The following is a 25,490-nucleotide window of genomic DNA, read 5'->3' as shown; positions in this document are numbered from 1 at the left end:
TACATGAATTCTGAACTGTTATTTTTTTTTAGTTTCAATAAAATTGGCTTACACTGCATTAATGAACTAACTGTAAATACATCATTACATGTAAGAATTTTTATTCGTTGGATATATACTTTACGAATTATGAAAGATTACAAATTCTAAATACATTTGTTCTGTTTTGTTGTTTTTAACATGGTAACTATTGTAAACATATTTTGTATGTTTGTATGGTCACTTCTATGCAATGGATTACATGTATCCTAAACAAATATAATACTAATTACAACCCACACTATCAGAAATTAAAAAAAAAAAAAAAATGGTGCTGTAGGTTTTTTAAATTGCTTTCACGTTCATGTTCAGAACTTGACAAAATTTCATCGTATGCGTGCAAGCTTCAAAGTGTGAAAAGAGCATCGAAAACATACATGAAATTTAAAGATATCAACATAAATAGTTATTTTCCCACGGTTGTTCTTTCTGATGTTTACCAACTGAGTGAATCGATAATCGTCGCTTGTCGATAATCATCTACTAGAACGTTTTTCAAATCTGTGGTCCGAGGATTCTCGAGGGGCAGCTGAAGATTGAAAAGGTGTTCACGGGTCATTGTATTTTCATTAAACTACTTCTTATGTTGAACACACCTAGAATATTTGTACATTACCTAGTTTCAACCAATTGAGAAGAATATAACATAAAGAAGAAATCTAAAAAAGAAATAACAAAATTACCAACCTAGTCTAAAAGGTGCATCACTCATCTCATTAGATGAATAGTGAATTCACAATATTAGGCCTATCTAGCATGATCATATATTTTTTTCAAATATCTTAATTTTTAGCAGTATTGCATCGCCATAAATGGCACACTTACAATAGTGAAATTGTAATTTACCACTTCATTTTTATGACATGTAAAATATTTTTTAAGAAATATTTTGATTTAATGGGAGGCTGCGGAAAATTAACAGTCACCACAAGCAGTCTGCAACATTAAAAAGATTGGAAATGCTGATCTACAACCATGTATATTAAAAAAATATATGAATGAGGCAAGAAGAAATGTGAAAAAAAAAAAACTCATCATATGAACATAGGATGCAGCAAATTTTAGAGAATCTATGTTTGTATGACTGGTGCAGGTGAGTTGATGATGAACCTCTAATGGAAGTGATTGTTTACTATGCTTCTCTTCCCCTTTCCCGTGAAGTGTATAGATTGTTTCGGGAAGAATTTTCAGTATTCCAGGACGTGATAGTATCGTCGATTCTAACCAAAGAATTTACAGAAACATGGTATGATTCCGAACGGTTGCCGAGATACGGTATTGTCAAGGTGGCAAAAATTACCTACGTTGCCATGAGATGACAACATTCGTTCTCCCATGGAGCTCTCTAGAATGCATCCCGGGTGATGTCCGGCAGAAGATGGGTAGACACATATGAACATTTTTAGAGGTACAGTTGATTGCTTACCAGTTCCAGTAATTTGTTAATGATCATTATTAACTAATGGTAACACGGACATAGTTGCATGTGAAGACTGTAACGGAAGTGCTTGTGCAACCATAGAGAAATCCCAGCGACGATTTTCCTTGCGCAGGGTATGGAATTGGGTAGTGTTCTTCAACATGTTTTTCTCATTACGAAATCAGGGAACTTCCCGTTGAGAATGTAGACGAAAAACAAAAACAAACAAACAAACAAACAAAAATATGATAAAATCTAAGTTTAATTTTATGACAGTGGTATAGCGGAACCCGTCAATTAACACAAATAGATTTCCTCACATTTCGAAGCTTCACACGCCCGTACGTGGTGCATATTGCGTGCAGATGTTTGTTGCTATTTAATTTGGAATCGCATTCTCCTGGAATACAGTTTTAAAAAATACAAGTAATTTCTACAGCTAGCTGAGAGAATCAAATGAAATCTTCCGAATTAATTTCCAACATAATTTTCAGTGAGAATGTGATGTGGCATGGTTAATAATGTGATAGGACCTGTGATTGTGGAAATGTGTGTGATGGGTTAACATCACGTAGCCGAACAAATGAGTATCTAGTTACATAATTTATTTTTTTCAGAAACGACTGAGTGTGTGAACCGATTTTAGTACAGTTTGCTGTGACTTGGAGAAAATTCTGCAGAAATATGCATATACTCAAAGAATGTCTTCATTTTTAAATTTTTAAGAAAACAAATTATGTATGAGAATATCCATTTTTGCTGACAACTGTAACTTTTGAAACACAGCGTTGTACCAGACAGTTAGTATTTCCTAGGTGGAGTCTTATTTCTTGGCCACTACAATCCCCAGAGCAATTTCTTTCATTTCTATTTATTGAATTGTATAAAAGGAGGTTTATTAGACAAAGATAAAAACACGTGCTAATACTGATTAATCTTTTCACCGATTCTAAAAATCTTATCAACGACTGCCGTATTTCTGCAACATGCGAATTCTGTGATTAGTTAAACGCATTAAAACGCATTGAATACATTGAAGTGGGATGTAGAAATTTCGAAAATCTCTTAAGGAAGAGCGAATAACATATGCCCAACCTCACTAGCACTTGAATATATCCATTGTAACATTTCTATAGTACAACGGTGAGTGATGTTCTTATTTTGTTTTATTTGTAATGTTCCTGACTCACGATACCGTCTTATTTTCGCCATATTACATATTGGTTACTATTGAGAATTACAGATTTTCATATATCTTTTTGTCCCTCTTAGAATCGCCTCCTGAAATATTACAGATTTGTCCTGAAACACACTGTATTTAGTTTCATACTTAAATATATTTAGCCTAATATATATATATATATATATATATATATATATATATATATATATATATATATATAAAGGAAATGTTAAAAAGAGTGTGATACATTTACATTCCTATATTATTTGGTCGATTGAAATCACTGTTTAAATCCTCTATTTGCTATTCTCCAATAATTCTTTGGTACAGAGTCGCATTATAGTAGGCATAAACCAGTTTGTTCTTGATCTGTGTGTGATTTGATAATACTTATCGCTTGAAGTATTTTTTCTAATGATTGTAGGAGTACATACATAAGGCATAACGTGAATATACTGAGTTTGTACATCTGACACAGTAAGATATAGGATAAATTTGTGTTATTTTGAAGCAGTTGGCGTAGTTGATGATATTGTGAGATAGAATTTCAATTTGTATTATATTAGGATAATACACGTAGTTGAGTACTAACTTCTTGTTATTAATTTAAACTTAGTATTGTTAAGACACGATCTTATCTTAAGAATTTTCTCTCAAACTTTAATTATCTCGAAGAAAATATATACTTCACCAAATTATAGATTAATCATTATTTTTTTCCAACTAATCTTTGAATGTTCAGGGTTAAAACTCCAAAAATGAGCTAAAAGTCATTTGGAGTGTTAAGTTAGCGAAAAATGGGAAGAGAATGAAATACTGTTAATTTTTTCTCCAAGCTCAAAATGTGCGTTTGTTTTGAAATTCATTTTGCAGTGAGTCGATTTCATTGAAATTATCGGAACTATATTTCATATATAGTACTTTGTTTAAGTAACCTACAATGCGGAATCATTCAAGCATTATTATCGTTGATTTTGTGTTTTGTTCTTTGTCCGTAGACGTAATACCATCAATTTTTGATTCAAGCTTTTACATTTAACTTCGCAATACCTGTAATTAGAAAGCAGTGAAACGTAATTGTTGTAGAATTATATTAATTCTTAAAACGACGTAGAACTTGTAATACTAACTGTGATCCGTGCTTTCTTTGTTTCATTTTCTATTTTGATCTACTAACTACCTTTTTACTTTCTCTAACCTCTTGTTGGTGACATTGTGGATGAAAATGTGCAGGAAGCTACAATGGAAGAAGTAAGTGTATCATTGGGTAACCTTATGTGTTGTGTTCTTGTGAAAATTATTGCAGTTGTATTGTCTGTTTTGCCTATGTTAGACATTTTTACCGTAGACAAAGATCAGTGAAGTAGAGTAGAACTATGTTTTGTACTATTTGCTTACTAGTTGCTTTTGGTACCTTTTCTCTTTTCTTGCATGCTAACTTTATTTATTTTAAAACTTAATTTTAACAGCTCAGTGAGAGTTTCACGAAATACACGGTACAAAAATAGAAAATTAATATGTAGAGTTAGACGCTAGCATTGAATGTCAGTAACAGAATTTAGGAGAACATTCTATGCAACTATGACCAAGAAATTATTCTATTTCGTATATTGCTTACTTCAATCAGTGTACACTCAGATTTATATATTAAAATCCGCCGTTACAATTGTAATTCAGTAATTGCTCTTAGATACATATTGCAATATTTATGTTTTTCTTTCTTTTTTTCTGTTTGTTTATTAGTGATGGTCCATAAGGTGATATACGTGTTGCAGAGCACGTTAGAAAATATAATTAAGTAGTTTTGAGTCAATCTGAGTGTGCACTTAAATGCATAAATGGCTTATTTTCTAAACCATCATCTTGCATTATATGTTAGAGAAACTAATTGCAGCATACATGTAATTTATGTACGGAAGCAAATGTTTACAGGTTTTTAATCAGCAAATTATCAAATTTACATATATGCTGCAATAGTACATATTGTTTCAATAGGTAATAATCATAATATTGTGGCCATTTATGTACATGATTGTTTAAGCAATTAGCTGATGCCCATCTTTAGCAGCGCATGCGTTGCATAATGAACAACTTCTAAAATACGTTAATATCGTTTCTTCTTCATTCTTTGTTTTTCTATAAATGTTCTACTTCTATCTGTTCTTATATAATTTCAATATGGATGTACTGTATAATGAATATTCCTGATTGCTGTCATTTGCTTTTTTCGTTATTGATGTTTGATTTGTTTCAGTGTAATATACTTCTTATTTTCTTATAGAGTAAAAATAAGAAAATTAAAAATATAGGTACAAAATTGCTAAATTAATGATTTTTCTCTTAAACCATCAATTTTTAATAATTCATTCTGCGAACAAATTGTTGTTTGTTCAGTGAATGGAAGATAAATCGTTCTTAATAATGTATATTTAATGCTAGGTATATCATTGTATTGTCAATATATTGTTTTCCTTAAACTTTTCGTGATATTACGCTCGTTTATTATTACCTGTATCCTTTATGCATAAATGAGTCATGATTTACAAATCAAATTGCGATATTGTAAAAGCAAGCGATAAAGTTCCGGCTTTTTATCCATACAATTGCATTTTGTAAATGATATAATCAGTAAGAAAGTGACCGAATTACTTCAGGAACTTTACAACAGAGGAAACATAAAATTTTAATAGTGTTCTTTTAGTAACATTAAAAATTATTTTGTGGTTTGTGATTTACATTAGATGCACTTCGTTAGTTATCAAGGAAAGAAGCATAGAATTAGAAATTGTTGCTGAAGTAAAAAAATAAAAGAATGATGTGAAAGATGAATAAGAAAATAAATCTGAATCTAAATTTAATCTTGGAGACTTAACAATGTTTTAGATCTCATTATTTTGTATAAATAATGCATGAGACGTAAAGGAAACGTAAATTTCTTGAAACTTATACTGTTCATGACTTCTCTTTATATTTGTCATGGACTATAAGAAAGGATACAAACACTTCTAATTTCATTTCAAAGTAAGTACAGTATCAGCTTGATGTGAGTAAATGAAAGTCGACATGAACTCTCAAATCAGAATCTCCGGGATTGTAACCTTCCCACTACGAAGTGTGTACACAACAGCTTTTGTTGTCTACAGTTACTACGCATATTCGAGTAATACGATCACTACTATATATTTTGACTGGTGTACTATTTCTTTATATAACATGTTTTTCTCCTGAAATAGTTATTTTTTTGTTATTCAAGTTTCCTGGTTAGCTTCATGGTTGATGCTCGCGGCGGAGCGATGAGAGGTTGTCGTCATTCTGGTGTGAGAGTCATAATTCCACCTCGAAAAGCATCAATGCCAATGCGAGTGACATGCCGTTACCTGAAAAAAGACAAGCTTACACATCCACCACCGTTGATGGAAGGTGAAGCTCTAGCAAGCCGAATTTTGGAACTGGGACCAGTTGGAGCCAAGTTTCTTGGGTAAGAAAAATATTGATGGTTCTTGCATGTCGTTATAAAACGCATAATGGAAATTTAGCTTATGTTCATTTAATTGTTGATTTGCATCCAGCAATTATCTTATAGGAACTCATTGAAATAAGTGGAAAAATAGTTTTTATGTATCTTAATAATAGTTTAAAGCATATGTATACTGGCGGTACTAAATAGAACACATTTAGCTTTCACACCTTGATTAGCATGTCAATGGAGTGTAGAGAGACTAAAAATAAATAATTAAATATTAGGGAGAGATGTCAGACCGTATGTCATTGTAATTCATTTTAAAGATTTTTAAATGTTATATTGTCGTATCTATCATCAAATCATAACAGAAATGAGATATGTGCTTCTTTCATTAATTCAGCAAGTTACGTTTGAGCAAGTGTGCGGAACGAAAATGTAAATATTTTCTTATAATTAAATTTATTTTTCAACTAATAAACCGAAATAATATTTGGATAAGAGCACTTTTAAATAGCGTAGTTATTCTCTAAATTATTATTTGGTCGTATTTATATTTTGATATTTAATTAAAATAGCTTTCTTATTGAAACCTTTAAATAATCGTTTACACATGCAAGTCATATATATGTTGATTAAAACATTCTTTTTTTAATATATATATATATTTAATTAAACAAGAGCACTTACCTTTCAAGACCGAAGATTTCGTCATCTGAGGTAGAAATGAATTGAAGACTCGCTGTAGAAAACAATGTAAGTGCCAAAAACAAAAGTAACAGAAACAGTAGAGACAAAAGGCAGTAAATTGTGCCCAAGCGTCACAAAATAGAAAATATTATTGCTTAGAAATATAACCTAGCATATAACGAAGTATGAATATCTAACTAAGGCATAAACGTATTAAAAAGTAAAATAAGTGAAACAATTGCAAGGTGGCGCTTACATTGTTTTCTACAGAGAGTCTTCAATTAAGAAATGGAAAGAATACTAGAAGAAAAAGGAGTGATGTTATATTGAATTTTGTTGTAAGACATTTTGAAGCAAGAACATTTGACAATGAGAAAAGAAGACACTAAAGCAGGAGATTCACTATGGAGAAATGTACAGACTATCAGCTGGGATGAGGAAATAGAAAAAAAAAAAGACAGTGCGGCGAAGAAACTTATGAAATAATAATAATAATACAGTAAGCAAGGTGATTATTATTATCACAAAGTACGTAGGGTAGATAGGGTAGGTGTCCGGCGAACGACAAGAACAAAGATTCGAAATTTTCAAACACGGTATTAGTCTGGTATTTAGTGCACTAAATTAAATGTACATTCATTCATATTTGTTTTATATAGAATGAAAGTATTGCCTCCATCTTCCTCCATCTTTTCTGCAAGTTGCAATTTTACCACTAAGTAGTGATATAATAAAACTAAATACATGGAAGTTCGTCGGGGTCGTAGTACGGCAAATTGTGTGGATGCGTTAAAATATCAAATAATACTTTTGATAAAGTGGATACTTTCAAATATCTAGGATCAATATTAACAGACAAAAACCATATTCACGAAGAAATTGAATGTCGACTAAAAGCAGAGGGTTCGTGTTATTATTCAGTTCAAAGTCTCTTGTCGTCGCGAATTCTGTCGAGGAATTTCTAGCTTAAAATATATAAAACGATAATCATGCCTGTTGTTCTGTGTGGTTGCAAAACATGGTTGATTACCCTGAGGGGAAGAACGTAGACTGAAAGTATTTGAGAACAAGATCATGAGACGAATATTCGGACCCAGGAGGAACGGGAATGTGGAGTAGTGGAAACTTCATAACAAGGAACTACATAATTTATACAGTTTACCAAACATTGTTAGGATCATAAATCTAGGAGGCTCAGGTGGGCAGGATGAAATAAAGTAGGAACGCTTTCAAAGTCTTAACTGGAAGACCAATCGAAAAACGACCAATAGAAAGACCTACGTGCAGATGGGAGGACAATATTAAGATGAATCTCGCAGAAATAGGAATACAAAGTAGAAACTGGATCCAGTTGGCTAAGGATAGAAGTCAGTAGAGAGCTTTTATGAACGCGGTATTGAACCTTCGGGTTTCATAGGCCATAGAGTCAGTTAGTTAGTATTGATATAATTTGGTAATCATTCTTATAAGTTCCACTGTATTCATACAACTAAACATGTGAAATGCTTATTGTATAATGTAACTTAACCCTTTGTTTGTCCCTAAAGAGGGGTAATCTGTGTAGAAATATTAAATTTAACAGTTGACATAGGAACTCAAGTAGGTGAGTAATTCGTTATATTATATCGTATTCCATGTACTCCATAAATAATTAAAAATACTTTTATTTTTATTTTACATAGGCCTGTGATCATTGAAGTGCCACATTTTGGTTCACTTCGCGGTAAGGAACGAGAAATTGTGATCCTGCGTTCTGACAATGGTGAAACATGGAGAGAACATACTTTAGAAGCAAGCGAAGAAGCCATTCAGGAGGTGCTTAATGAGAGCTTTGATGGAGAAGGTTTGTAATGCTATTTTCTTATAATTTCTCGTTTTATTTGCATTTTTTGCATTTCTTGGGAAAGGCTAGAAGCTTCTATCAATTCATACGGATTATTGTGGATTATACTTGTATATGTATCTAGTATTACTTTGAAAAGAAATAACAATAGTAATTTCACTATTTTTCGTGTGACTGCTTCAGATATTGAGAAGCTAGTATTTCTTTAGTATTCATTCAAAACATGCAGGATACTTTTATCATTGTAGTGAATAGTGGAAATTCTTCATACTAAACCATAATCAAAATCGGTCAGAAAGTTACACAAATTGTTCATATATATATTTGTTCACTACAAATATACACGGAATCGACGACGAATACTATATTAGTTCACGACAAACTATAATAATAATAATAATAATAATAATAATAATAATAATAATAATAATAATAATAATAATAATAATAATAATAATAATAATAATAATAATAATAATGTCTAATATCTCTTAAGCTATTCGAAAATAATAAAATAGTAATAATATATATAATAGTTACGTTCATACGAATGCTAATGACAAAATTATTGTTAAGAATTACAGTGATTTGAAATTTCTAGTTACCTCTCCAGTAAATGAGAATTTGCTTTTTAAGTGCGTACGATATGCTTGTTTGTAGACATAGCTTGCAAGAAAAAGAAGGGTTTTTGGGGTTAACTTTGTGAATATAATGGGTTGGTATGATTGAAACGTCCGTTTGCGCCTGGTGGGAAATCTCGCTCTGTAACTCAATTAATATATGGACCAGTGTCACACGTACGACCTTACAAATTCTGTACATGTTCAGGAAACAAGCTGCGTGCCCAGTCAATCAGGAGAACGTGTGGTGTTGAACATGGTCGTGTGAAAGTGTGTAATGGAGAACACACGATTGCAAGTCATTTTCCTTTACGGGTTCAAACTGGGAAATTATCCACATCTAATTGTGAAAAACAGCAACAGTGCATTTGAACCAGGAATATTGAATGAATGCGCCGTACGCATTTGGTTTATAAATTTCGTTTCTGATGATATTATTGAAAACTTAACCCGGCAGCTACCGACTAACAGCATATTCTAATGAGCTCGTAGGAAACATTGGAGAAACGGAACCTCGAAGTGTTTTGTTTTTAATGCAAGTGAGTTAGGCATACACCGTACCATTGTCAGTTGACTGCTCCACCCAATTGGTAAGGTGGAAATGTTGGACTCATGGGCACCACATGAATTGACATTGGCTAACAAGAATCACTGTCTGCAGATATGCAGTTCTTTGAGTATATGGAATAACGGTAATGGTTTCTGCATCACTTGTCACGTCTGACGACAATCGTAAACAGTCAGGAGTACGTTCGTTTGTTTATTATCTTTTCACTATTGAGGTGAAACTATCGCTGCGGATTGTTACAGTGCTGAACTCCGTGAAGTGCACCAGAAATGTATCGCAAACATCCAACAGGCATGGTAATTTCATGTTGAAATCTCACATGCCGCTCAAAGGACGGTCCAGACTTTTCATGTGTTGCAGTATAAAACTCTTCCTTACCTATCGTATTCTGACGTGCCTCTCATCGACCTCTTCCGGCATCTCGATCACTTCTTGGCATGGAAGAACTTCTTGATGACCGAGTGATGCAATGTACGATTGGGTCTTTCTCCGGATCACATATTTCAGTCTTCTTCGTCATGGGATACAATCTTTAGCTGAGCGATGGGAAATATGTATGGCTGCACGAATTTTTCAACTGCATTATCTCCATAGTATTTATGCTCAGCATTAATCACCACGCGCAACAGAAAAATAGGATTCAATTGGGTTTGCTGAAATTTTTTTTTTCAATGGAAGAGGTAAACCGTAGCTACTGAGTAGTTATATCACAGTAGAGAATATATGCATTACAGAAGGTTACATTTTTCTTTAATTTTCTCACATAATTTTTAAATAAACAACAACTCTTTCTTTCCTTTCCCCAGATATTGTGATCGTCGAAGGACATCATCTCTCATACGTGACAGGCTAATATGGCCTTAGATGCCGAAAGCTCAGAAATCTAAATTCTAAATCCAAGGGCGCGATCCTGGGATGCCGAGCCCCCCACCCCCACCCCAAAGCTCATGTGGGCCTCCCTACTGTATTTATGAATCTAAAATATTTGGCATAATTTGAGTGCAATTTGTCTTAAAATCTGCATATATATATCTTCGGCATCTGATTCACCCCCCCCCCCCCAAATTTACAGAGAAATCGGCGCCCTTGCCTAAATCCTAACTCTTCCTTCAAATTGTGCAATTTCTATTTCAGTTTCATTTTGGACTAGACTATTATTTTTCTTTGTCCTAATAACTTGTATGTTCTGTAATACACCTTTATTAGCTTAATAGATACATATTGAACTTCATCCTGATTGACTGACATTTATTTTGCCATATTTTCGTTTTTCTAGTTCTTTTCTTTCTCTTTCTCTTACATACGATAAAGATCTAAGTTTGATAGAGTACCTCAGTTAATTTTATATCTATTCTACTAGTTGTATTTTATAATGCGTCCTATGTTAAGATGGTGGTTTCAACTGATTTTAAACAATTTTCTTTCTGTATGTTATTAGTGTTTAAAAAAAAAAAAGCGTTTTACGTATTTTTATTCATCGCTCTTTTCTTCTCTTACAGAACTCAATCAATTGGAAGATCTGAATACAAACAGGATCACAAGAATACTCACAAACGACTTCCCTCAGTACTTCGCAATTGTGTCGCGTATCCGCCAGGAAGTGCATGCAATTGGTCCTGAAGGAGGTATGGTGTCTTCCACCGTTGTTCCTCAAGTCCAGGCTGTGTTCCCTCAAGGAGCTCTGACGAAGAAGATTAAAGTTGGTCTCCAGGTAAATCTTTTTAAACCCCGAAAAGGTCATAATGGCCCTTTGAAAAAGATTACGGTCAACCATATACCAAAAAAGAAGCGGTTTTCACTGATTTGGTGATTTTTCACATTCAGTACACACAGATACACAAACACAAAAGAAAGTACATATATTCGGTGTAATGTAAATACTTGTAGGACAGTGATTTGAATTGTAAAATATCAGGATAATAGAGTACAAATTAAATCACTTATCCTCTGTTTGCCACTGTCATCCAGGTGTCTTACATATTTATTGTCCAGATATCTTTTCTGGATGGAAAGAAGTATTATTTTATGTAGTAAAACATTTTTAGAGATATTTTTTTGGGCATAGTACAATGAATCAAGGCTAGTGGCTTTGTTTAACAATTAAATGAAAAAATATCTTCTGGCTTATAACTATAGATATTTATATTGTTGATATCTGTAGATCGCAGAAATGTAACGCATATTAATGTGCTTTATTATTGTTGTTGTTATAGAGGGAAGACAAAAAGCGAAAGAAGTAAGAATGGTGATTACTTTGGCTGAGCCAATACTATCAAATATACAAGCTGATACGACATTACAGAATAATTCATACGATCTGTTACGGGATCTACCACATCGTAAGAAATTGCTAAAATTCAGGGATAAGACTTCTTACGTCCATATTTATAAACATTAGCCAAATCGAGAAACTGATATCAACAACAAGAGTGCATTTTCATCACAATTGTAGTTTCATTCTATCAAATGGAAAATGTTTTTTATCACTATTATTTTTTATTAAGTATCTATGCATAACTTAATTATTTCGAGTGACTTTTTTTTAATACAGCAATTTATTTTCGGAAAGTTTGTCATTTTAATAAAATGTAATACTCTAGTAGGAAATTTTGAAAATTTAATGAGATAAAATGATAGTTTATACAGATACAACTTATAAATGAGTATGATGCGAGATATACATAATTCAAACTATTTTTCTAATTTAATAAAATTTTAATTTAATAGTTTAAACATTTTAATATTAAAGTGTAAATTTATTATTATGAAGTAGTAAGTCAATATTATTACTATAGTTTTCTTCAATTTATATATCAAAGGAATGATATGAAAATTAGACTCCTATCTTAAAAAAGTAATTTAATTGATTAATATTGTAGTGGAACACCTTTACACTTGATCATTTGTTCTTGCAGCTTAGGTTTGTGTAAAACTTTAGATTAAACTGTTACATAATGTAGTGACTTGTTACTTTATCTTGTGAACACACGTTTCATTAATATTTCGCACCGATAAGCACAATTGGATGTAAATGCACTATTACTGTTATTGCTGTTGGTATTCTTGTTGCTCCTGCTGTATTATCGTACACTGACTACAAGACGGCTGTGAGCATGTAAACACTTTTGCACTGCCAGCACTTGATTTCGCTGTATTTGTAAATCGAGACAAGAAAATCAGTGTTGTTGTATCCCATTATTTTCTTCAGAATTATTGGCTCATCTGAAGTACATTTAATTAGATTCTAATGTACAGGGTTTTCATACTTATTTTTTTCTGTATAGCGTAATTGCGACCTGTCTTAGAAGCGAGCTTTTGCTATGTAGAAATTCTCTCATTATTGGTTATATTTTAGTAATGATAATTTCTTGCAAGCTGGACATATTTCCTCATTTGGAAATACCGATTAGCCATGTTTGCAATGCTAAGTACAAAATAGAATAGCAGCCACTAGGTACAAAAAAAAAAGACATAAAATTATTTACGCGCACGTGTTACATATAGCATTTTTTGTTTTAATGTGAAAAACAATTGAAAGTTTTATTTATTAATATAGTATGTATCATATTCTGGTTTAATTATTTTATAATAAATAATTGACTCATGGCATACTCAATTGTGCAGTATTTGATAATTGACTGCTGCTTTACTCTGAAAGTGAAGTACAAAAGCTTTAAACAATGTTCCCTGTATTGCTTTCCTAGAATTAGTATAAAACGACAATGTAGACGCTCCGTCTTTAATATTAAGATATCTCGTAGTGTTTCATATAAAATAGCTAATTTTAAGATTAAGGCCTTTCTTTGTAAAAATATAAGTAAGATAACCATCATAGTTTTATCTCTCAATCGATTTTGTATTTGTTTATTTTATTGTCATATATGGATCTCATCTCGGGCTGTGGTTTTGTTAAAGTGTGGAAATACCCAGATTCTAATTTGATTCCATTGCATCCATATTTTTTTCAATTTAAGTAACAATTTCCAAAGCGTTAAATATTCAGTATTAAACAAGTCATTTAGATATATTTATTACTTAGTTCTAACTTGCTAGTTTGTATATTATATCATTATATATAAATATATATACACACTGGTGCCTATAATTTAAAATTTTTAACCCTTCGTGTTTATCTTAGAAGTAGATGTAACAGTTAAATAATTCAAGAATAAAACAAAAAAGAAAAAAATGGTAATTTGTGAAAAATGACCTTCAGATTAACAAAATAAAAATAATATTAACCTTTGTGCATGTCTTTCGCGGCTGTCGATTCTTTGTTCCACTTTGTGTGCGTAGTGCAGTGATCGTGCTTCTTCTTTCGCATATCATAATATATATATATATGTATCTTGGATCTTTGCATGATTATTGTAACAATTGCCATAAAACATCATTTTTCTGAGACTTTTCGTTAGAAAAGATAAATAAAAACAAAGACCAGACAGAATCTGTCTCTAAATTAATTTTCATTAAAATACCAATAGATATTTCGTGAAGAGGAGTGAACTAATTCTTTGGTAGATAGAAAGAAAAAATGTTGATATTAATCTCGGATCCAATGGACTTAGTTAATTTATAAGCGTCTTAATGTGAATTCTTAATTCTGACTTCAAGATGGTAACACGAGTGAATTGTTATGAAAAGTTTCATCTTTACGTTAAATCTTGAAAATCTCCATAATAAACTAAGATAGAATAATTACGTGTTCTTGTTCATGATATGGATATAAATTACTTGTTATGTAAGCGGTTTTCATTATTTTTGTTTACTTAAAACTTTTCACATAAACTTTATGTTTGAGATCAGTTTATAGAAATGATTTTCATCCCACAAAAATACATAAAATAATACCAAACCTTTTTGTCTTTTAATTAGTTGCTCAAAACTTTTGTCTTCTTACCACTTTCTTAAAGAAATAGAATCGAAGTAATATATGAAAATAATATCTCAAATATATCAATTTTGCGATAAACGATAAATATATTTTCGATCTAAATAGGATTACAGTGTACATTGAATGATGAATGTAACACTTATTATTGAAATTAGGTTCTTAAGTGCCTTCAGAAATAACTAAATATTCCCTTTAGGTGACTTGTTTTGAATGTGAGAGTGTAGATCAGAATTCATGTGAATTAAAAAGAAAGAAAAAAATGTAAATAGGAAGTTGAGACAATATTCGGCGTTCAGGGGAAGACAAAAGTTCTTTGTGATATCGGAAATAGTTCTGCTACATATTATGCAAATAAGGATAGCTAAAATTAATTACTCTTAGACTTCGAGTTGATTTTATGTAAAGACTAATAAACGGAACTATCAAAGACGTTTATACTTCATTTCAAAATTGCATATTAAGATTTTTTTTAAATTATTATTTGACTTCTTGATTAAATTTCAAAATGCCGAGTAGCAATAACTATAAAAGACATCTCTCAATTTATAGTTGTATAGTCTCTGCAAGAAACAATATAAAAATATTAGAAAAATAAAGAAAAATAACTTTGAATGATATTCGTTTCATATAAATTACGTTAAATGTAATTTTTTTTCTTTGTATATTTAGTTTATTACAAAAAAAAAAAAAAAAAAAAAAACTAGCATGATATTTCGGGAGACAGATATTTGTAATCAAAGAATATATATTATATAATCTGAAAAAAAATTAAATTCTCTTGATCTGTAACTGTAAGGATTCATGATGATGATTACTTTCCTAATGATAGCATAAGTGGAAATTAGAAAAACTATTTCATATTCTGCGGACTATAATAGGAATTCTATGTCAACTTCCAAATACAAAGATTACAGATCAAGCGGCAATATTCCTGCCATAAAATTTAACATTCGCATTACAGCTTGGTGACAATTTATATAAAGAGAAAATTAGTCAGATCCATTTTTGGAGAGATGAAAGAATAGCATTACCTTTGTAAGACAATTGAACACAATCGAGAGCATATGAAATTAATGTTAGGCAAAAATGTAATTTATTACAGAGATAAAAATGAATATTACCAGAAAAATACAAAGATAATTAAATGCAGTTGTAGGCACAAGTAATGATTTACGTGCTTCGGTAGGCTAGTAGTCGAAGTGAAAAATCTCCTAACGTTCTTAGTTAAGAGAGTAGTTAAATTTAAAGTTCAAAATGTAATTTACTACATTTTGGCTCACAGTAGAAACATTTCTGTAATAATTTTCGATGTGTCTACACTTCTTGAAGGCGCATTATTCAAGTTATCTTGTCGAATAAGCCACGTTTTAAATTTATTTACTGTTTTATTTTCAATAATTACACATCATTTTTCTGCTGGAAATAATTCGAATAGTACTAATTGGTGTCTTCGAATTAATTCAGCATGCGAACCTACAAAAAATGCTTTTAAATGACCGTAGAACAGATGTGAAATATATTTTGTGTTTCTCCGCAAAGAACCAAGATAGTATGCTTTCTTTGCATGCAGGTAAGGTGACGTGTTGTAGCTGTATTTGTAGTTGTGGTGGTAATGCTTCTTATAGACACATACGTAGTGGACTTGTAATGTTATATGTGGTGTGCAATAGTGTATATGAGTGTATGTAGGTGTGTGTGTGTGTGTATGCGTGTGTATCGAGAAACAACCATGTAGATGTCCTATTCAAAAGAAACCTGTAACCCCAACAGTGTATATTCCTGCTGATTATCAAATGTAATGTTTGAAATGCATGCAACTAACCTCAGCAGCTACAGTACATAATAATTTCTTTCAATATAGTAGATCTGCATGGAAAACGGTAGCCAAGTGTTGAAATTAAGATTCTATTTTTATATTTGACCTTTGAAACAATCAGCTTTCGAGTAATATCAAACTGAAAATTAGTGTAACCATGTACAGTGTTTTAAAAGAAATTATAACATCTGACATTTTGTAATTTTCTTAAAAGTTATTCTGTAGCAAAGAAACTTCTTGCAACTTAACTTTGTTTTCTGTGCTACTATACTACCTGGCTAAAGGATTTTTGCATGTATAAAATATTGGTGAAGGATTATAATACTGATTTTCTTCTATTTAAACTCACAGAAGTGTAATCTGCTATGCATTACCACTGTTCTTGCAATTGCACCTATTTTATTACTAACAAATGTAAATTTCGTCTGAGTGCCCAATAAATTTAGTTAAACTTGAAAATCTGAGTTCAATTATTAACAATTTTACAAACTTGAACCCTTAACCATGTGATTAAAGCAAGGTTCGAAATATGGCACTCAAACCACATAGTATTTTATTCTTCTCTTCATTAAAACTAACATTTTCATTACCTTTGTTTAACTAACTTTATTGGGCTTTAAGGATTGCTCAAAATAGTTATATATAGCTTTTTTGGCTTTGGCTTTGCAGTTTATGCTATTTCGAGCCCTGCTTTTGTGCTGTTGGCATTGATTGCCTTACATTTTATTTTCTCTTCCCTGTTTCCCTTTCCTGAAAACCTGAAGCATTCTTAGTGTCAGTCTTAGATACAAAGTAGCAAGTGATGGTGATGGAGAAGGTGAGCACTGTTTAATTTGAAAGTACGTGGAGAGTCATTTTCCTTTTACAAAGTCTCCTTTTCAAAACATATTTAAAAATACATAATTTTTGTTTCGTATAAGAGAACGCTTAAGTGTTCTCTTAGCTAGTGTTAGTACCGAAACTGCAGAGGCACTGCTGTTGTCCTATATTTTAAAACTTATTATTGACGCAACTAGATTGTATCAACTGACGTTAATAATTATTAACTTCTGAGCACATGAAATAAACTTTCCCAATTAATTTGAGTTGAATATTTACGTTGCAAACGGGAACTTCTGTTTTATAATCAAGGAAGTATTAGCTTCTGAGTAGAAACACTCGATAATGATGTGCTCAATATTCATTTATATAAAATGGCACCTGCATTGTATATATTTTAAATTTTATTATTGATGGTTCATTACATCGTACTTTACGGCACATATAATATGAAAACAATGTAAAACGATAAAGTTTTCTCATATAATTGTAGATGAATTATTCAATTTATTGTTATTTGAATTTGGGAATGTGAAGTCCGTAAAATTAACAATTGATAAAAAAAAATCTTAAAAATATAAAAATATTTATTCAAATTGAAAAACTATTGTTAGGGATTCTTATGCCATAACTCATCCTTGTAGCATATGATCATGATGGGAAATGCAAATACAGAACACTTTAATATAGCCGGCAATATCACCCGATTTATTATTAATACTCAATAAATTACTACATTAGACCAAAATAAAAATATTAAAAAATGATAATTTTTAGAAACAAAAGTCTGTAGTATTTGAGTTAGAAGATTCTGTAATGTTGTTAACAACTTTAGTGTATTTAGCAACTAGCTTAGTGTTTTGAAATTTGATTTTTCTTCGCATAAATCACATGAAGAAATGAATCATACAAACCATTTCAGGAAATTTCTCTATGTCTTCACAATAACAGTATTATCAGTTTTTTATGTATGTATGTATTGTAGCTTCTGACATTAATTTAAATGTGAATTCCTTTGTATTGCATTGAAAATGAAACATCTGCCCACGGTAGACACTATCTAGATAGACAATTTTTATTATATCTTGGAATAACGCCGGTTTGTTAGATGACATAATACAGGAGTGATAATCAATAAATTCGTCACTGGACTGAGAATGAAATTGACTAAAAACAAACGGTGGATGCTGCTTAGACCATTGCGTGATTCGCAAATAATCTGATCAGCAATGGTATTCAAATGTCTACTTGTATCAAAGTTTACAGTGCATAGTTCAAAATCGTCCTTTTTCATGAGTAACCTAACTTTGAAAATTAAGATAAAAGGACAAAATCATCAACTATACCGAGCAAGTTTACAAAGAAAACATGCATTATAATTTTACTTACTTGGGACAAATATACTTACTTTTTAATGAGAAACAGAGAAACTGAAACTTCTAGGGTTTTGAGGTTCACTGTTATCCTCAGTTCCAGTCATGTATTTGACAGAAAATTGGATATCTTCTGTGAATTTTGTAAGTTCTTTTTATCTTCTAAAGGGTGAATTGTAATGGAAAATCAAGTACTAATATTAACCATGCAGTAGGTACAAAATATATGATACATTGTGGCGTGTAAGTTATCAATATAAACAGTAGTATCATTACAGAAGCTCTTGATCAATAAGTCTCACCACAAACTCATATGGCCTGGAATCGAATCAGATAGCCCTCACACCAGTAGTGAGTCTTTTACTACTGAACTACGTTACCTCCTACTATTAGACTTTAATATGGTGACACTAGTTATGATAGATTTGCGGCTATTATAATCATTCATGTCATGTTCAATGATATTTCGTTATGGCACAATACAGTGGATATTGGTTTGTAGTTAGCAGTAACTTATGTAGATATAAATCCTCTATATGATCGAGCGTCTCTACAGCGCTGCCTATGGTTCCCGTCATCCTTCTACATTTCTATGTCGAAGGGTAATTCCTCGTGAACACTTACAAATCTTCCATTCATTAGTGAACTTAGAACAGTAACGTTCTGTGCAAACTAGTTCCTACCTCAGTTCATTTCGTCTACATACTAATTCCGTCTTCATATTGACAACAAAGCACATTACACGAAACTTCCAAGTAGTTGGAGTTAAATATTCAGTAGACGTATGTATGGTTCGTATTCTGCATAAAATTCCAGGCTCATATCTCATATAGACACGCTACTGAAAAGGGGCAATGAACTGTAAATAAAACAAACTGCAGTCTACTTCACAGTCTTTCACAAACAAAAAATTCCATCATTCTAAATTAATATAATCATAATTAACAAATGGTCACAAAATTTCAGTATAGCTTAAATTAAAATACTCTCTGGTAAAGACAGTAAATAGGATCACGCGGAACTTATATGCATGGAATATAGATAATCACCATTATCTATTAAGACGTTAACGGATTGATTCCGTTAACGAACTCGGACAGAATAATCGCTCTAGCTATCAATTGCAGAAAGCAGAATAATTCAAAATTTCGCTTACATGTATGGAATATGATAGTCTAAGATAGTAAAGACCACTGTTACTTAATATGATGTTAACAGATTGACTTCATTAACGAACTCGCCCGAGATGATTGTTCTTGCTATCTGTTGCAAAAAAAAAAAAAAAAAAAAAAGGCTTTAAAAAATCACCATCATTCAAAGACTTATTGTATGGAGTAACGGAAGACGGACAGACGTACTAACAACACAGTCTTGTAAGTCTCACTGCGTGATCCTAATAAAATACTGGAGCTGGTAGTATACTTAGCATACCAACGGGGCGCTCATTGGTTTCCGAAACCGAAGTTTCCTTTTCTTAGTTCAAGCACTCCTCAAATGAAATAAAATGCTGGATCAGGACTAATATCTGTTTCCCTGCCAATTGAACCAAAGGATACGCATCACACAGAGACACTGGGTCTTCGTCAATAGTATTATTAGATGATAAGAAGTTGAGTTAATTTCCTGCTCTCATTATTTAAAAGATTTATTAACATATAAAGTAATTGATAGGATATTACAGTCAGAAAGTTTAGTTAATTTTAAATCTAATCCCACAATTCATTTTATAATAGAATAGATAAATAGAAATGTGTGCATTGCATAACAAAGTTAATTGGAATGTGCTTTTGAATATCTTATTTTGGTTTAAAATACTTCTGCGAGAATATTATTTGTCATCTTAAGCAATGAAAAGTTGTAATTTCAACTTAATATATGCATACTAATAATAATTTTATAATATAATTTACATATAGCATTCTTAACATAGCAAATGCACTTAGTCGATCACTTTTACACTATGATATTTCTTCTTATTCCGCAATATTATTTACACGTATTCACTACTTGACTATTTCTTATAGTACCTTCCTTCCTTATAGCAACTCCACTATTTTTCTAAACCTAAGTGGTAATAAGATATATAATTTCATATCAGTATATTTGTGACTGTTTTTCATTTTACTGAGACTAATGTGGAGAATACGTATTTGTGTATGCACAATACTCAAAGTTTTTTCAAAAGTTTTCTTTGACTTAGTGTGACATTTTAGTATACATGCGGAGGAAATTATCATTACATTGCATGTCTATATGTCCATACCAGCGTAACTGAGATCCTTTTATCCTTTGTGGAATATTCTTCTGATTGACCGTATTTCTGATGATTTCATTTCTTATTAGATCTTTCCTTCCGAGAATATTCTTATTTCATCTCTTTTTCATGGATCCTCTCTTTTCATCATTGTATAACGTAGTCTATTATGGCTATGAAATACGTAACAGTTTAGTTTTCCTAGATATTGGATCTTTCACGTGTGGTAAAAATCATCTCGTTGCTGTAGTGCCTAGAATTTATTCTCCCATTCTGTCATCTGCAGTCACTTTTGAATTTAGAAGTTCTTACTATCTTAAATTACTTTCCTTCTTGTTATCTTCGTCTTAGTGTTCATTTCCTGAAATGTTTAGAGGTTCATTGTACTTTGTCTTATGTGGAAGCCATATTTTGCTGTTCTTTTGTTCCAAGAATTCAGTTATTTTTATGTGATCTCTTCTGAGATCACTACGTCTTTCATAAATACGAACATCTTTCTAACTTTCTTTTCTTTCTTGACTATTCTAAGTAGTGTCTTGATAACGAGGTTGAATAATATACAGGATAGTACGCTGCATTGTTTCAGGCTACACTTCAATTGAACTATTCTCTTTTTCTCTTGGTTTGTCCACATTCTGCACTGGTAGTATTTATTCGTAGATTTGTTTGATCTATCATATAATTTCTTCTTCTATTTCACTGCCAAAACTCTGCACATGTGCTAATTAGTACGCTCTTATATGCTTCCATTAGATCTATGCGTGCTATCTATAACTTGGAGAAGATTAGTTAAATAGTAAATCAACGCGAGAACATACTGTCTGGGTACTGAGTGTAAGAATTCTGTCATTTAATGACAGATTTTTTTTTTTTCATTTAAGTATCTTTTCCTTACATTGTTTATGAAAATATTAATTTTATTTTCTTGCCTCCTTGAAATGAAGGATCTGGCTGTTTCTGTTTGCAATAACTTTAGTTTTGTCACACTCATCCCGGGTGATTTCTCTTGTATGCTGTAGAACAGGGTTTGTCAACCTGGGAGTAGGGACCCTTAAAGGGTCACAAGGAGATGAAAAAAGATAAATGAAATTAGGCTCTAGCAGAGGAAAAAATACTATTCAAGATTATTTTAATAGATATATCTTTATGCGTATTCTTATTGTTAAATATAGCAAAGAACATCAATCAAAATTGTAACATTAAAAAAAAGAAAAAATTGAATAAAAGTGAAATGAAGCGAGTTAAATACTATGTATTGACATACAAGAAAAATATAAATACAACAGACATTATATATTAAAATACAATTCAAAATGAGTCCTACACACGTATAGAACTGTAAGCGATAAGCACTAATAATAAAGAAGCTTATTTCTAACCGGAAATTATTTATGGGGGTCACTGGCAAGAGGATGTGATAAAAGGGTGGTCGTGATATGAAATAGGTTGAGAAACCATTCAAACAACCATTTCTTTCTGCTGTACTTCTGGCTTATGAAAAGCACCAAGAAGCCCACGATGTAGAAGGGAAAGTACCATCAGCTATGGTGTGTCAAGTGACAGGAACTCATTGTACAAGACAGGCTTCTTCTGCACTTTCCAATAAATGGTTCTCATTTTACCACACTGCTTATTGAGGTCGTGGTTAAATAATGCGAGGGTTGGTCAGTAAGGAATGAGAATGAATTCATTACTCAACGAAGATATTAGTAAGCCTTCAGGCGTATCTGATTCTTTCAGATCCCATGAAGACAAAGTAACTCCCATTTGACTGAATATTCTTGGCTTACTGGAGTCTGCCAATCTTAGAATAACGGGAATCCGTCATGTAATATGGCCTTTGAAACTGTATTTTACGTCCGTTATAGCTTATTCACATCTTAGTTCTAATTTTAGACGAGAACAGAAAAAATAGATGACACGAAGTGAAATCAGAAGAACTCGTGAAGGGTAAGCAACACACTCAATATTTCCTGAAATATTTTACGCATGTCTTTCGGTACCTAATTTGCTCAGGTGTAAGTAACCGCGGGATTCACCTTGTATAAACACTTGTGTATATGCTATGAAGAATCGCTATTCTTTCTTGGGAATATAATGCCTTGGGAAATGTATATTAGTTAATTAATAGTTATCCAGTGATTCTCATGAATAATAGCGGCAGTTGTCTTGAGCATTACCTCGTTCATAGCTGTGGCCGGCGTCCGCAACACCTATCTTTGTTAATGAGACACGGGTTTCATTAAAATCGTTGAACCAGCGAGATTCGGATGCTGAACGCGTGTCTTCGTTGTTGAGACACAACTTTCATTAAACTCCTTGAACGAACGAAATTCGATACTTATTACTGACCATTATACCATCTATATACTATATTATACCATCTATAAACATATTGCAACAATTAGTACGTATTTTTGGTAGATTACTTCAACATGACAATTGGTATACTTCCTTGGTGCCTTTCGTCAGACGAACACAAAATTTCAAGACTTCCGTGGTAGTCTTTCCGTAACACGTCTGCTGCTAAGTCATTCGCTCCTTGTTACCAGATCTTCTTTCAAGTATCCAGCCTCAAATGTTCACCATATCAGTTCATTCACTACCATATTAGAATAGAATGCCTCAAAATGAGTAATAAATTAATAAATTAATTCTTACTCTTTAATGAATATTCTGCGTCATTTCTTAACCCGCAAATTACACATACACACACACATTATGTATACAGGGTTATTACAAATGTCTCATCGCGTTTTGTATGAATGTATTTCACACAGTATTACATACAAAATAAGAACTGATACATCATTTGAAAAAGCACATTTTTAAGTTTCTTACACATCATTACAAATGTTCTATGTGCGTTCCTCGTGTTTCACCTTACACATCTATGCGGTAGTCAAGCTCAGCCCATATACGCGCGAGCTCTCCACTGTTTTCTCCGAGACAGGTGGTCGCCCGGAGCTTTTTACTTTACAGAGGCAGCCTGTGTCCTTAAACTGTCGATACTATCGCAAAATGGTTTGGTGGCTTGGTGGTTGTATGTTGTACTGTCTTCGGAACGCATGCTGCACGGTGGTGACGGATTCTGTCTTCACATATTCCACCACACCAAATGCTTTCTGTTGATTATTCGCCATTTTACAAATGTTATAACCCTCCACTTTGTGAAGTATATCGGAATCTGCAATGACATAAACAAAACTTTGAAGTATGCTCTTTCGATTGGTTATTAGTACAAATAGGATGGCATTAAATATTTGAAGTTATGATACTTAAAAACTTGATGAATCATTTGTAATAACCCATTATATACATACTTAATATTTGTCAGTGCACAATCATCCACAGACTTCGTTTCAATAACTATTTTGCTTGTAGAGAGAAGTTTTAATTGCTACAATAGTACTGACTGGGCCAAAATTTTTGTGCCATTCTAATGGACAAACGTTCAGAAACGAACACATATTCTACTGACTAATTTCCAGGAAATTACAACATATAGAGCGTCTCAAAATTCAGGGGGCTATAGGTCAATTCCGTTATGAATAAAGATACGAAAAAATGGAAAGAGAGGAAATAGGTGGTTTGTAATATAAAATGATGGGATTTTTCTAATCATACGAGCAGTCTACACTAGTAAGGCGATCTATGCTAAACGAAAAAACAACGTTGACAGTTTAGTAGGCTGTTCGAATGCAAGTAAGGGCACGGAAAAATGATACAAGGAGGTGCTCAATGTTGTGTGAAGAAACTAGAACACCTGAATCCGTTTCCTAACCAGTGTTTATTCCAGGCATATTCGGAAGTTTCTTTGGTTCCCTTCTCTCCTGCAGTTGGTCAACCCCCTGACCTAATACACGTTAAATTGCAATTCATGTCAGTCTTGTACAGGGCATATCCTTTAGTACAGTGGTTCGTAACCGGTGTGTCCCACAATCTCGTAGTGTGAGACGCAAAATTTTAGAATTTAAAAATCATGAAGCATTTAATAATTAGTTAAAATTAATTTTGAGACAGAGTGTGCAAGTCAATGTCTCCAGTAACAGCAACAATGCTAATTACTACATAGAGTTATTACTTCATTCCCGTGAGCGTTGAGTAAAGTGTGTCGCCAGTCAAAGAAGATGGTAAACACTGTTTTATCAAAAAAATCTTTGAGTTTTACGTCCCACGGTTACTGTTTTATCAAATAGTGTCCCAGTGCAGCCCACTCACTTATTTATTTTAGCTCCCTTCTTCGGACAGGATCATTACGATGAATACATCAGAAGAGTAAATGTTCAAATTGATGTCTCTTTTGTTGCCAACAGATACAAATACGATGGCGAAGGTTCCTACGAACATTGCGCAACTTGCAGGTGTGCAACTAGCACATGCTCTGCAAATATTTTTTGGAGATCAGGAATAATACTAAAACGTATTTAAATATGCAAAATATTAGTTAAAGTAGTAGTAAATAGATGGAATGGCACGTTTTGCATTTATAACGAGGGCAAATCGCCGAA

General features: G+C 32.2%; 1 protein-coding gene across 3 annotated transcripts in view; it reads left to right on the top strand.

Moving 5' to 3' along the window:
• The window catches only part of LOC145661242 (uncharacterized), a 729,570-nt gene that overhangs the window by 657,399 nt on the left and 46,681 nt on the right, over positions 1-25,490 (top strand). For 2 of the 3 annotated variants that reach the window (XM_081726693.1, XM_081726692.1), the window contains exons 22-24: positions 5,896-6,120; positions 8,475-8,635; positions 11,323-11,534. In XM_081726693.1, coding sequence (XP_081582819.1) covers positions 5,896-6,120; positions 8,475-8,635; positions 11,323-11,534 — 598 coding nt within the window. Of the gene's footprint in view, positions 1-5,895; positions 6,121-8,474; positions 8,636-11,322; positions 16,993-25,490 lie in introns of those variants that run through there. The other variant, XM_081726695.1, reaches the window with a different exon arrangement.

The sequence above is a fragment of the Thermobia domestica genome, chromosome 1, assembly GCF_964235325.1.
Source record: "Thermobia domestica chromosome 1, izTheDome1.hap1.1, whole genome shotgun sequence".
NCBI classification, from domain to species: domain Eukaryota; kingdom Metazoa; phylum Arthropoda; class Insecta; order Zygentoma; family Lepismatidae; genus Thermobia; species Thermobia domestica.
The sequence above is the reverse complement of the archived record's forward strand: the minus strand, read 5'-3'. Positions and strand labels throughout refer to the sequence as shown.